This window comes from Peromyscus californicus, unplaced genomic scaffold (genome assembly GCF_007827085.1).
Source record: "Peromyscus californicus insignis strain IS unplaced genomic scaffold, ASM782708v3 Scaffold_14__1_contigs__length_90479793_seg_2, whole genome shotgun sequence".
Lineage (NCBI taxonomy): Eukaryota > Metazoa > Chordata > Mammalia > Rodentia > Cricetidae > Peromyscus > Peromyscus californicus.
The window spans coordinates 80,092,613-80,106,558 of record NW_026294436.1 but is presented as its reverse complement, the minus strand read 5'-3'; the positions used below and the strand labels follow the sequence as shown (position 1 = coordinate 80,106,558).

Below are 13,946 nucleotides of genomic sequence, written 5' to 3'. Positions count from 1 at the left end.
TCAAAATACAACAAGTTAGGATGTTAATAAAATCACTTCAAGTATGACTTCAGGAGTAGAAAATGCACAAGAAGCACATACACATGAGAGACACATACCCACACAGAAAACCACAAAATCAGAAACCATAATATATATAAACAAAAGACCAGTAAGGCTAAAAAAAAAAAAATCTCCAATACCGCTGTGTTCATATTGAGTTGGTCATCTACTGCTGGGCATGGGGCCTGTCTTTGAGTGTAGCTTGTATACCCAGTGAGACTCCATTGGAGAAAAATAACTTTTCATTTGAAAGCTGTTGTCAGTTGGAGATCATGTCTACTTCCCGTTCTCAGTGCTGGGACCCCATCTGGCTTAGAACTATGCAGACCCTGTGCATTCTACCACAGTCTCTGTGCATTCATATGTGCATCAGTCCTGTTATGTCCAAAAGGCATTGTTTCCTCTTCCATCCCTGCTGGCTCTTACAGTCTTTCCACCTTGTCTTCTGCAAACAACCCTAAATTTGATCTTTAGCACTACCAACAAATAAAGAAGCCAACGTTTTATAAAAACTGTTCACATTTTAGACCTGTTGACCTATTTGAAATGTAAATAAAAAAGTACTAAAGAGATAGGAAATGCATATAAAATAGAATAAAAGGTTAATAGTGTTATCATAAGTACTATAGTGGTGGTTGTGGTAATGGTAATAATTGTAAAAGTTAAAGTATATTGAACATTTAGTACTGATGTTCAAAGGCTAGTGATAGACATAAGATAGATAGGTGGTAGATGATAGGTATGTAGATAGATAGATAGATAGATAGATAGATAGATAGATAGATAGATAGATAGAGAGAGAGATATTCTAATAAATGTTAGTGTTTTTACAGATAAAGAAACTAAAACATGAAGGGCTTAGATAACTTGCCCCAAACCACAAAAAAAGTGTAGCCTAGGTACAATCAGTCACACCACATACCATTAGAGACAGTGTGCTATAACAAATAAACGAACAAAAGTCCTACATAAATAATTGTCAAGAGGAATAATTTCCAGTACTGTAGTTAAAGGGAGGACAGCTATTAGGTAAAGGTACCAAACATCAACTGGAGGAGGAAAGGGTTTATTTGGCTTACACTTCCACATTGTAGTCCATCATCAAAGGAAGCCAGGACAAGAGCTCCAAACAGATCCAGAACCTGGAGGCAGGAGCTGATGCAGAGCCCATGGAGGAATGCTTCTTACTGGCTCTCTCAGCCTGTTTTCTTATAGAACCCAGGACCACCAGCCCAGGCATGGCACCATGCACAGTGGGTTGGGCTCTTCCCCCATCTGTCACCAATTAAGAAAATGCCCTATAGGCTTGCCTACAACTTGATATTATGTAGACATTTTCTTAATTGAGATTCCCTTTCCTCAGATAGCTTTAGCGGATGTCAAGTTGACACAAAACTATCCAGCACAGAGTTAGAGACAAAAGGGGCCAAATATGTACCAACTAGAAGGTTCTTGGAATCAGATTTTAGGGTAAAACCCGTGGATTGTGCTGCACCACTTGTGAACTTTTTTCTCTGGATTGAGATCTAGACTAAAGCAACCTCCTTTGGATTCTTAATCCTTTCAATACCATTTGGTAACAAACCTTGAAATCTTTATGGGGAGAAGAGGCAAGTGAGAGCGTAGAAGAGAAAAAAATGAAAGAAAAGAAAAAAAAAAAAACCAGTATTTGACCCTATGACTGAGAATAAATTACCCAAGATACCAGCCATTAGTCTTCCTAAAAAAGGAAATTGGGGAGTAAGTTTTAGAGTTGCTGTAGCCTTGGAGTGGCTCACTATGGAAACTTTTGAGAGCAATTAAAATAAGAACAATTACCTTTGAGTACCAGTACCAGAAGATGAATGTCCTGGCATTCTCCGGCCTACTACATTACCAGCTCAGTGACCTGTTAGTAAGATCACAGCCACTTAGGCAAGGACTAATCTTGTTATAACACATGTAAGCATGGTGTTGCTTTCAAGACTAGTAAGTTCATCTTCAGAGAAGATGTGAAAACTCAGAGAAGTCTTCGTTGTAATTCTCAGGCTCCCAGTATGATATGTAAAGCATGTCCTGAAGTCCATTTTCATTATGCTCCAGGATCCCTTTCATTGGTGCAACTGTTATTAGAACCCAGTTTATTTCTTTTTGGTCCCAATTATCTCTCAAAAGCACAAGTGCCCTGCTGTCTTCTCACTTTATAGATCTTCCTAGTTCACAAGTCCTGTGCCATTTCTGAGGTAAAAGAAGCTTTATAAATTTTCTTCTGTAATGATAGTATTTTATAATAAAAATATTAATTAAACAAGTTTTCAGTGAGTGAAAATGATAAAATGAGATTGTAGGAGTGACACCAAAGGCTTTTTATATTAGAAAAACAATAACTGACTCCTAGATTAAAATCAGAATGAACCATACTAGCCAAAGCAGCCTTGCGGGCACATTATGTGCCAGTAACATTTATGTGGCTTTGTTTCTCTTTCAGGCACAAACATCAGTCTCATAGCTGGTAAGTCTTATGATGAGTTTGCTGAGCAATTCCAATATCATAAACAGTAAGTACCCACTTATAATAAATGATATGTAAAAAGAAGTCAAAATATCTTTTAATTTCAGTTAAAATTAATGTAATTTTAGAGCAGCAGTTCTCAACCTGTGGGTCACGACCCCATTTCACAGGGGTCACCTAAGATCATCAGAAAACACAGATATTTACATCATGATTCATAACAACAAAATTACAGCTATGAAGTAGCAATGAAAATAATTTTGTTTTTGGGGTCACCACAACATGAGGAACTGTATTAAAGGGTCACAGCATTAGGAAGGTTGAGAACTACTGGTTTAGGGTGTCATAAGATTGGCATCCTTGTGCACATTGAGGGACTTCATCTTTGAATCATTTGAATGAATAAACATTCTTCACTGTCGACAATTCTTTATTTTAACATTGCAGGAGAGACAACTTCCTCTTTGCTTTGTACCTGGAAATACGTTTCTGGGTAGTCATCCTGATAATTTGTACCATTAAAGTCATAAGACCACCATATGAGTTAATCTTGTGTCTGGAGATAGAAGCATATTGTATTGTCTTCACCTTTGAAGTTTCTGTTGCTGTGATAAGATACTGTGACAAAAGCAACTTAGAAGAGAAAGGAGCTTTTATTTTTAGCTAATAATTCCAGGATATCATCCATCATTATGGGGAAGTCAGGGCAGCAGGAACTTGAAGCAGCTGCTCACATTCACAGTTCATGATACCTTGCCTGAGAATGATGCCACCTGCAGTGTGTGTCTATAGGGCTGTGGTGCCACCTTAATACATGCAATTAAGACACCTCCCTCAGACATGCCCATAGGCCAACCAGAGCTAGATAATTCCTGACTAAGACTCTCAAGTGACTCTTAACTGTGTCAAGTTGACTATTTAACCAGCACAAATGGATTAATACAGAATTTGATATCAAGGGGATTTCTATCGCATAGGGTGGCCTGTGTCATGCCTTACATTAAAGACTTAGGTAAGCTGTATATGCTGAGCCAAGAAGCACCATTGCTATGATGGGCTGTGTTATTGGGAAGAAGCTTATGGAATGCTCTGGTCACCCATAACTATAGTACTGTGGTTGTAGGTCTGATGTTCTGGATTAAAACCAGGGTAGAGCAGACCTGGAGTAAAGGTACATGTAAAAGAGTCATTAGTAACCAACAGTGTGATTAGCTATTAAGACAGAATTTAGAACTTCTATATTGTGTTTTTTACTTAATTATTTTGTTTTCTTATTCAGGCATTGTCTTTGGGGTGATCTTTATTTTACTTGTCATTGTTTGCTATTGGCTGATTCGGAAATATAAAAAACGGTGAGTATAGCCACATTCTCAAAAAAAACTGTAGCAGGGAGCTGTGGTCTGCACCTGTGCCCTAACATTCTGGTGGCTTAGACAGGATAACCATGAGTTTGAGGCCTGTGTGCATCACAGAATAATACTGGCTCAAACAAAACAAAACAAAAATAGCTTGGGAAGGTGGCTTAGTAGTGACAGCACTTGCATGGTAAGTGTGGTGACCACAGTTTGGATCCCCAGTACCCAGGTAAATGCCAGTAGACATGGTGGCCCTCCCATAGCTCCAGTGCTCAGAAGGTGGAGACAGTGGCTTTTCTGGAACAAGTTGACTGGACAGACTTGTCCTATAAGTTTGCTCTGGGTTTTAATGATCTTGTCTCAGTGGAATAATGTAGAAAGCAATAGAGGAAGACTCCTAACACATACATCACATACACGTACTCTCACACATGCAAATATGTATATGCACAGAGAGAGAGAGAGAGAGAGAGAGAGAGAGAGAGAATATAAAGGAAAAAATTGAATCCTTTTATGTTCCTTGAAGGCAAAGCAAATTAAAAGAAAGCAATAGAACATACTTCCATAAAGACAGATGTGGTAATTCTCAGGAAGGTGGCTTTGGTTACCCAAAATAATATATTTACACCAAAAGAAGTATATATAATAACAATCACTGTAAATTTGTGTGTGTGTGTATGTGTGTGTGTGTGTGTGTGTGTGTGTTGCGCACACACACGAACTCACACCACAACACCAATGTGGTAGTCAGAGGATAACTTGTGGAAGTCAGTCCACTGTGTAGGACCCAAGATCAAATTCAGATCATCAGGCTTGGCATCAAGCACCTTTACTCACTGAGCCATAATGCCAGCCCACCAGCACTTAAAAAAATAATAGGTAAAAAGAAACAACCTTTTCAGAAGAAATTAAAGAAAGAGAAAACAGGCAGAAGGAGTTCCTTAACAGTATTAAAGATCTTAAAGGTATGAAGCTGCTGACATCTTATTGTGGCTGAGATACAGCAGATGCTGACCTGTAAACATAGGCTGATCACAGCACCAGAAGTTGAATGGGGTATCCTATGGCACATACATCTTAGGCTACCAATGTAGAAGCATTGAAATTTGGCTTCCCCTGACACACAGAAGTGCTTGAAATATTTACTGTGAATAAATAAATAAACATGTCAGCCATTACTAAGAGTATTGCAAAAGATCAGAATGCATTTTAACTAGTCCTAAACCTAGTTCATAGTTCATGTTCATTGTTCTAATGAATCAGCCATCTCAGTCTATGTGGCTAACTATAGCAAAATACAAAATTGGGTAGCTTAGAAAATAAGCATTGATTTTTCACAGTTCTGAAGGCTGGAGAGCCTACTTGCTAACTAGTGAGAATCAACTTCACAATTAATAAATTACAGTCCTTTTTCTTGTCCCCACGTGGCAGAAAAAAAGGTATAAGCTCTCACAAGGGTGGGGTTTCACCCTCAGGAATCAATTATTTCTCAAAGTCTTGCCTCATACTATCACATTGCGGTTTTGGATTTCAATCTGTCATTTTGGGAGTGGACAAACAGTTTATCATAATATATCAAATCTGGCAACATTTGTCACACTGATGATTTCACATGTCACCTTAATCCCCAGCTTCCCCAGATTTAGAATATCTCCTTGTGTAATTCCATTCCTGCCCCCAATTAAGGAATTGCTTGCTTTATTCCAGCTTAGTTAAAAAAAGTAAAAACAAACAAACAAAAACATTGCCTTACAAATTGTAGTGATACTTGAGGGATTTTGAAAAACTCCTATCCTCCCACTCTATTATTTATTAATATCACCTCCTGTTCCATGCGATTCTACTCACTCCTTCCCAGATCATCAGCTTCTTGTGAGCAAGAAATACTTATATTCACACAAAATTATTATTTTATTTATTTATTCTTCTCTCATACAGTACATACCAACTGCAGCCTCTCCTCCCCCCACTTCTCCCAGTTCCCACCTCCCTCAATTCCTCCTCCCCCAGATCCACTACCCCTCTCTTACCTTTCAGAAAAGAGCAGGCTTCCTAATGCTATCAATCAAACACAGCATAACAAGATGCAATAAGACTAGGTATAAACCTGAATATCATGGCTGATATGATGGTTTGTACCATGGCTGAGGCAACCCAGTAGGAGTAAAAGGGTCTCAAGAGCAGGCAAAAGAGTCAAAGACATCCCCTCCCACTGCTAGAAGTGCCATTGTGTGAATATATCACATTTTCTTTATCCAGTCTTCGGTTGAGGGATATCTAGGTTGTTTCCAGTTTCTGGCTATTATGAATAAAGCTGCTATTAATGTAGAATGTAGTTGAACAACTTTTTGGCATATGCCCAAGAGTGATATAGCTGGGTCTTGACATATGTCAGTTCTCAGTTTTCTGGGGAACCACCATATTGATTTCCATAGTGGCTGTACAAGTATGCACTCCCACTAGTAATAGAGGAGTGTTCCTTTTGCTCTACATCCTCACCAACATTATCTATCACTTATATTTTATATTTTAGCTGTTCTGACAGGTTTAAGATGGAATCTCAAAGTCATTTTGATTTATATTTTCCTGATGGCTAAGGATGTTGAACATTTCTTTGCATTTCTTGGCCGTTGGAGATTCTTCTATTGAGAATTCTCTGTAGACAGAAGTTTCTCTGGCCCCACCCTGGCCCCGAGGTCTGGACAAATCTCCCACCCGCAGTCCCGCAGCCACTTATAAAATACTCAGAGGCTTATATTAATTACAAACTGTATGGCCTATGGCTTCAGCTTCTTGCTAGCTAGCTCTTATAACTTAAATTAATCCATTCCTATTAATCTGTATGTTGCCATGTGGCCATGGCGTTACCCATCTGCTGGCATCTTGTTGCTCCTTCAGTGGTGGCTGGCTTCTCTCCCTGCTCTCCTTTCTTCTCTCTGTATATCTTCTTGGATTTCCCACCTACCTCTAAGCTGCCTTGCCATAGGCCAATGTAGCTTTATTTATCAAGCAATCAGAGCAACACATATTCACAGCATACAGAAAGACATCCCACAGCAATTCTCTGTTTAGGTTTGTACCCCACTTCTTTTTTTTTTTTTTTTTTTTGGTTTTTCGAGACAGGGTTTCTCTGTGTAGCTTTGCACCTTTCCTGGAACTTCACTTGGTAGCCCAGGCTGGCCTCGAACTCACAGAGATCCGCCTGGCTCTGCCTCCCGAGTGCTGGGATTAAAGGCATGCGCCACCACCACCCGGCTGTACCCCACTTCTTAATTGGATTGTTTGGGTTTTTTTTGTTGTTGTTTTGATGTCTAGTTTCTTGAGTTCTTTCTGTATTTTGGATATTAGCCCTCTATCAGAAGTGGAGTTGGTGAAAAAGCTTTTCACATTCTGTAGGCTGCTGTTTTATCCTATTGACAATGTCCTTTGCCTTACAGAAGCTTTTCACTTTCATGAGGTCCCATTTATTAATTGTCAATCTTAATGCCTGTGCTATAGTTGTTCTGTTTAGGAATTTGTCTCTTGTGCCAATGGATTTAAAGCTATTCCCTACTTTCTGTTCTGTCAGGTTCAGTGTGTCTGGTTTAATGTTGAGGTCTTTTGATTCACTTGGACTTCAGTTTTGTGCAGGGTGATAAATATGGATCTATTTGCATTCTTCTGCCTATAGACATCCAGTTAGACCTGCACCATTTTTTGAAGATGCTTTCTTTTTTCCATTGTATATTTCTGGCTTCTTCATCAAAAATCAGGTGTCCATAGGTATGTGGATTTATGTCTGGATCTTTGATTCAACCCCATTGATCAACTTCTCTGGTTTTATGCCAATTACTATGTGGTTTTTATTAGTATAGCTCTGTATTACAGCTTGAAATCAGAAACAGTGATACCTCCAGAAGTTCTTTTATTGCACAGGATTGTTTTAGCTATCTGTTTTTTTGTTTGATTTTGTTTTGTTTTGTTTTTGTTTTTGTTTTTCCGTATGAAATTGAGTATTGTTCTTTTAAGATCTGTAAAGAATTGTGTTGGAATTTTGATGGGGATTGTCTTAAATCTGTAGATTGTTTTTGGCAGGATGGCCATTTTTATATTGTTAATTCTACTGATCAATGAACATGGGAGATCTTTCCATCTTCTGATATCTTCTTCAGTTTCTTTCTTCATAGACTTAAAGTTTTTGTCATACAAGTCTTTCACGTGCTTGGTTAGAATTACCCCAAGATACTTTGTATTGTTTGTGGCCGTTGTGAAGGGTGTTTCCCTGATTTCTTTCTCAGGCAGTTTATCATTTGTATGTAGGAGGGCTACTGGGTTTTTTGTTGCTGTTGTTGTGTGTGTGTATGTGTTTACTTATTCTTGTATCCTGCCACATTGCTTAAGGTGTTTATCAGCTATAGGTGTTCCCATTAGAATTTTTGGGGATCACTTATGTATAATATCATATTGTCTGCAAATAATGATACTTTGATTTCTTCCTTTCCAATTTGTATCCCCTTGATCTCTTTCTGCTGTCTTATCACTCTAGCTAAAACTTCAAGTACTGTATTGAATAGGTATGAAAAGAGTGCCTTATTCCTGATTTTAGTGGAGTTGCTTTGAGTTTCTCTCCATTTAATTTGATGTTGGCTACAGGCTTGCTATAAATTGTCTTTTTGTTTAGTTATGCCCCTTGTATCCCTAATCTCTCCAAGACTTTTATTATGAAGGGGTGTTGGAATTTGTCAAAGGTTTTTTTCAGCATCTAGTGAGATAGTCATGATTTTTTTTTTCTTCTAGTTTGTTTATATGGTGGATTACATTGATTGCTTTTCATACGGTGAACCATTCCTGCATCTCTGGGGTGAAGCCAACTTGGTCATGATAAGTTCTTTTATTCAGTTTGCAAGTATTTTATTGAATATTTTTGCATTTATGCTCATAAGGGAAATTGGTCTGTAATTCTTTGTTGAATCTTTGTGTGGTTTGGGTGGCCTCATAAAATGAATTTGGCAATGTTCCTTCTGTTTCTATTTTGTAGAATAACTTGAGGAGTAGTGACATTAATTCATCTTTGAAAAGCTGGTAGGATTGTGTGCTAAAACTGTTTGGCCCTGGGCTTTTTTTGATTGGGAGACTTTTAATGACTGCTTCTATTTCCTTAGGGGTTATAAATCTATTCAAGTTGTTTATCTGATCTTGGTTTAACTTTGGTAAGTTGTGTCTATCAAGAACATTATCCATTTCTTTTAGATTTTCCAATTTTGTCGAATATAGGCTTTTAAAGTATGACTTGATGATTCTTTGGATTTTTTCTGTCTGTTGTTGTGTCCTACTTTTTCTTTCTGATTTTGCTAATTTGGATATTCTCTCTGCCTTTTAGTTAGTTTGGATAAGGGTTTATCTATCTTGTTGATTTTCTCAAAGAACCAACTCTTTATTTCATTGATTCTTTGTATTGCTCTCTTTGTTTCTGTTTTATTGATTTCAGCCCTCAGTTTATTTCTTGCCCACTACTCCTCTTGGGTGTGCTTGCTTCTTTTTGTTCTAGAGCTTTCAGGTGTGCTGTTAAATTGCTAGTGTGAGATTTCTCCAATTTTTTTTTTATGTAGGCATTTAGTGCTATGAACTTTTATCTTAGCACTGCTTTCATTGTGTCCCATCAGTTTGGGTATGTTGTACATTCATTTTCATTGGATTCTAGGAAGTCTAATTTCTTTCTTTCTGTCTTGACCCAGTAGTCATTCAGTAGTGAGTTGTTCAGTTTCCATGAGTTTGTAGGCTTTCTGTTATTTCTATTGTTGTTGAAATCAGCTTTAATCCATGATGGTGTGAAAGGATGCAGGTTATTTCCATTTTCTTGTATCCATTAAGGTCCATTTCCTTGGAAAATCTTTTTCCAACCCTTCACTCTGAAGTAAAAGCTATCTTTGATGCTGAGATGTGTTTCTTGTATGCAACAGAAGGTTGGGTCCTGTTTTCACATCCATTCTGTTAGTCTATGTCTTTTTATCAGGGAATTGAGTCCATTGATACTGAGAAATCTCAGTGGCCAATGATTGTTAATTCCTGTTATTTTGGTGATGGTGGTGGTAACAGTAGTGTGTGTGTGTGTGTGTTTGCTTCCTTTTTTGTTTTGCTGTTGTGAGATTATTTCCTGTATTTTTGTGAGTGTAGTTAATCTCCTTGGGTTGGAGTTTTCCTTCTAGTACCTTCTGTAGGACTAGAATTTGTGGGTAGCTATTGTTTAAATTTGACTTTATCGTGGAATGTCTCGTTTTTTCCATCTATGGTGATTGAAAGTTTTGTTTGTATAGTGGTCTGGGCTGGCATCTCTGGTCTTTGAGTCTTCAGGATATCTATCTAAGCCCTCCTGGCTTTTAGAGTCTCCATTGAGAAGTCAGGTATAATTCTAATAGGTTTGCCTTTATATGTTATGTGGCCTTTTTTCTTTACAGCTTTTAATATTCTTCTTTGTTCTGTATGTTTAGTGTTTTGACTATTACATGGCAAGAGGATTTTCTTTTCTCCAATCTGTTTGGTGTTCTCTAAACTTCTTGTGCTTTTATAGGCATGTTCTTCTTTAGGTTAGGATATTTTTCTTCTATGATTTTTTTTTTAAAAGATTTATTTACTGCCTGCACATATTCCTGCATGCCAGAAGAGGGCGCCAGATCTCATTACAGATGGTTGTGAGCCACCATGTGGTTGCTGGGAATCGAACTCAGGACCTTTGGAAGAGCAGCCAGTGCTCTTAACCACTGAGCCATCTCTCCAGCCCTTCTTCTATGATTTTTATTGAAAATATTTTCTGCATCTTTGAGCTGGGATTCTTCTTCTATTCCTATTATTCTTAGGTTTGGCCTTTTTATAGTATCCCAAATTTCCTGGATGTTTTATGTCAGAAATTTTTTAGATTTAACATTTTTTTTGACAGATATGTCTATTTCTTCTATCATATCTTCAGTGCCTGGGAGTCTCTCTTCCATCTCTTGTATTCTGTTGGTGATGTTTATATCTGTACATCCTGTTCACTTATCTAGATTTTTCATTTCCAGAATTCCCTGAGTTTGTATCTTTTTCATTGTTTCTGTTTCCATTTTCAGGTCTTGAACATTTAGATTCATTTCCTTCATCTGTTTTTTTCTTGGCTTTCTTTAATGGTTTTATTCATTTCCTCCAGTTTTTTGTTTGTCTTTTTGTGTATTCTTTAAGGGATTTATTCATTTCTTCTTTAAGGACCCCTATTGTAGTTGTTTTTAAGGTCATTTTCTTGTGCTTCATCTGTGTGGGAATATTCAAGGCTTGCTGTAGTAGGGTAGCCAGGCTCTGGTGGCATATTTCCTTGGCTGTTGTTGGTTGTGCTCTTGCACTGGTATCTAGGCATCTGGGTTTGGGGTAATTATAGGTCTAGGTGCTGATTTCTGAGTTTGTTTGTATTGGATGGGAGTTTTGTTCCTTGGTTTCTGTTTCCTTTCTGGTCTTTCTGGCTAGAGTGGCCTGTGGTTGAGCAGAGGACTTTACCTGAGTTGGGGGAAACTGAGAGTGAGGTGGGTCCCTCGGCATGCAGCCTACCTTGAGTTGTGGTGGCCTGCATGACCTCTGGTGGAGCAGGAGGCTTTCACCTGAGTTGTGGGCCATGGGCCAGGATATCAAAATAATTACTGTCATTACTAAGCCATCTTAATGGATTCTTATTTCTTATATAGTATTCCAGATTTTTATAAGAATAACCATAATTGTCATGGTTTTATAAAAAGCTTTAGCATTTATTATCTCTTGTCCTCTGAGCAACATTTTAAATCATCATTCTAAAGATCTTGACGTCTTTATGCTACTTTTTCTAAAATCCAGTTCAGAATCACTAAAATTACCATCTTGTAAAATCATTCAGCATCCAGAACTAATTTTTTATAGTTCAGCAGTACCAAATAGTTTAGATATTACCAAATCTAAATTATTACCTTTTTACAGTATTTCCTCTTTAGAATATTCTCCTGCCCCCACACTTCACTGGATTTGTCTCATACTCCTGTGTATCTAACCATGGTCTTTCCTTTTACATGCTCTAGTCTATTACTACAATGAAAAGAAAATGGAGTGCAGGGACAATAAACTAAAAATTTCCTTCTGTACATCCTTATATTTCCCTGTGTATTTTTTGTGACAGTTTGTGATGTCTAATAAGGCATGTACTGATCACAGAGGAATAATACTGTTTACACTCCTCCATTCAGAACTGTTGACCTTGTTCTCCTGTTGCTGTTTCTAACCATGCCTGGGTCTATACAAAGCAGCCTTCCTGTCCAGTCAGAGAAAAATATTGACACCTACCTGCATATGATATTTGAAGTAACAAAACTCTTAGAGCTATTATCTATAAAAGCACTTTCCTATGTTTGTATTACCACTAGCAAGCAACCAGAAGGGCATTCTTTCAGCAGGTCCTACCTCACCCACATGTGCCTCTCATCACTTATGCACACTTTCCAACATGGCTTGTCTCACTACTACATCATCAGCCTTCACTCTTCTTTATCTTCAGTCTCACACTGGCCTTCCATGTGCTAGAGAAACTGACCTGTGATTCATGGTCTTCCTCTGTGTCTTACGTGCTTCTGTCAATCTAAGAGGGTAAAGAGGAGTTGAGTGGTGAGGAGTAGTGGTAAGTGAGTTAACTGTGTTTTTTATTCTTAACTCTAATACCAACTCACAAAAAATCCAGCAGTATACATACTTGTTGTTTATGTTATATAAAGTACTTGCTAAGTAACCGTAGAAAATACAGTGTAGCATTTCTGGTGAAAGCATGGTGCCTATAGTCAGACCTGAGTGTATTGTCAGTCACCAGCTATGAATCTCTGGCCAAAACACTGACCTTCAGGCTTCATCTTCCTTGCCTATGAGGTAATAGCTCCTATCTTACTGAACACAGTACTGTGCTTATAATGAATGCCAGAAAAATGTTAGATATTATTTAAATTGTTACTTATCTTAAAAGTAATTAAGTATTTTCTTCTTCTGTTACTGTATCTAGTCATCGCTCATAATCTGAAGGCCCTTGGTTCTAGAAATCTCACTGATACCAAAATCTTTGGATGTTCAAATACCTTACATAAAAAAAGGGTAGTACTTTTCTGTAACCTCCTACATATCTTAGTTGTCTCTAGATTATTTGTGACAATATAATACAATGAAAATTCTGTGTAAATATTTTTAAACTATATAGTTATATTATGTGGCTTAAAGAAAATGCCAAGAGAAAAGCCTTTATATGTTCAGAACTTTATATGAACTCAACTTCATCAGAGTTGCAGCTATTTTGAATGGCTTTGACTTGCAGTTTGTTGAATATGTAGATGTGGAGCCTAAAGGTAGAAAGGAAGATGGGTTCCTTATCACACCTGCTGTTACTGTGCTAATGGTGGGGATTACTTTGATACAAGGTAGAACTTCCTAACATCCCTAATGATCACAGAGCACAATGATGCTGTATCAGGTTGCAATGAAAAGCTATTAGTATATGAAGTTGTCAAAATCTGTGGTAAACCTATTTACTAACCAAAATTATTTTAAAAATAGTAAGATGTGTTGTTTAAGGTGTGGATATACATATATAGAGAAGCTAAAGTCTTCTGACGTAATGGGTTTAGTATTTCCTAATCCAAGATTTTACTTAGTAAATCTATAACTTAAATCTCAAAATGAAAGTTATTAATTACTTTCAAAACTAACATGATTCATATAGTTTTCCTTTTATTCCCCCTACCAATTAGCAATACCACAGATGAAAAGTGTAAAGAAGTGAGTATTCATTTCAATTCTCAAGAAGACAGCTGTAGTCACCCTCAAGCTCTGCTCGCAAGTCAGGAGAACAGCAGGTATCTATGTACATCCTGAGTTCAAAATGTTTGCAGCAACTAAGATTCAAAAATAGAAACAATTCAAACAGGGTATTACACACAGAAGTTGGAAACTTCTTGAGCTGGATTATTGCCATTTTTATGATTTTGTTTGGGAACTGTCAAGGTGTGTACTATGAGCCTTTGGGGAGCAGTGGGCTTTGCTTTTTCCCATGGAAG

General features: G+C 37.5%; 1 protein-coding gene across 6 annotated transcripts in view; it reads left to right on the top strand.

Moving 5' to 3' along the window:
• Positions 1-13,946, top strand: part of Cr1l (complement C3b/C4b receptor 1 like) — a 67,439-nt gene that overhangs the window by 37,665 nt on the left and 15,828 nt on the right. For 3 of the 6 annotated variants that reach the window (XM_052738101.1, XM_052738099.1, XM_052738100.1), the window contains exons 9-11: positions 2,510-2,533; positions 3,813-3,885; positions 13,641-13,745. In XM_052738101.1, coding sequence (XP_052594061.1) covers positions 2,510-2,533; positions 3,813-3,885; positions 13,641-13,745 — 202 coding nt within the window. Of the gene's footprint in view, positions 1-2,509; positions 2,534-3,812; positions 3,886-12,409; positions 12,530-13,640; positions 13,751-13,946 lie in introns of those variants that run through there. The other 3 variants (XM_052738104.1, XM_052738103.1, XM_052738102.1) reach the window with 2 other exon arrangements.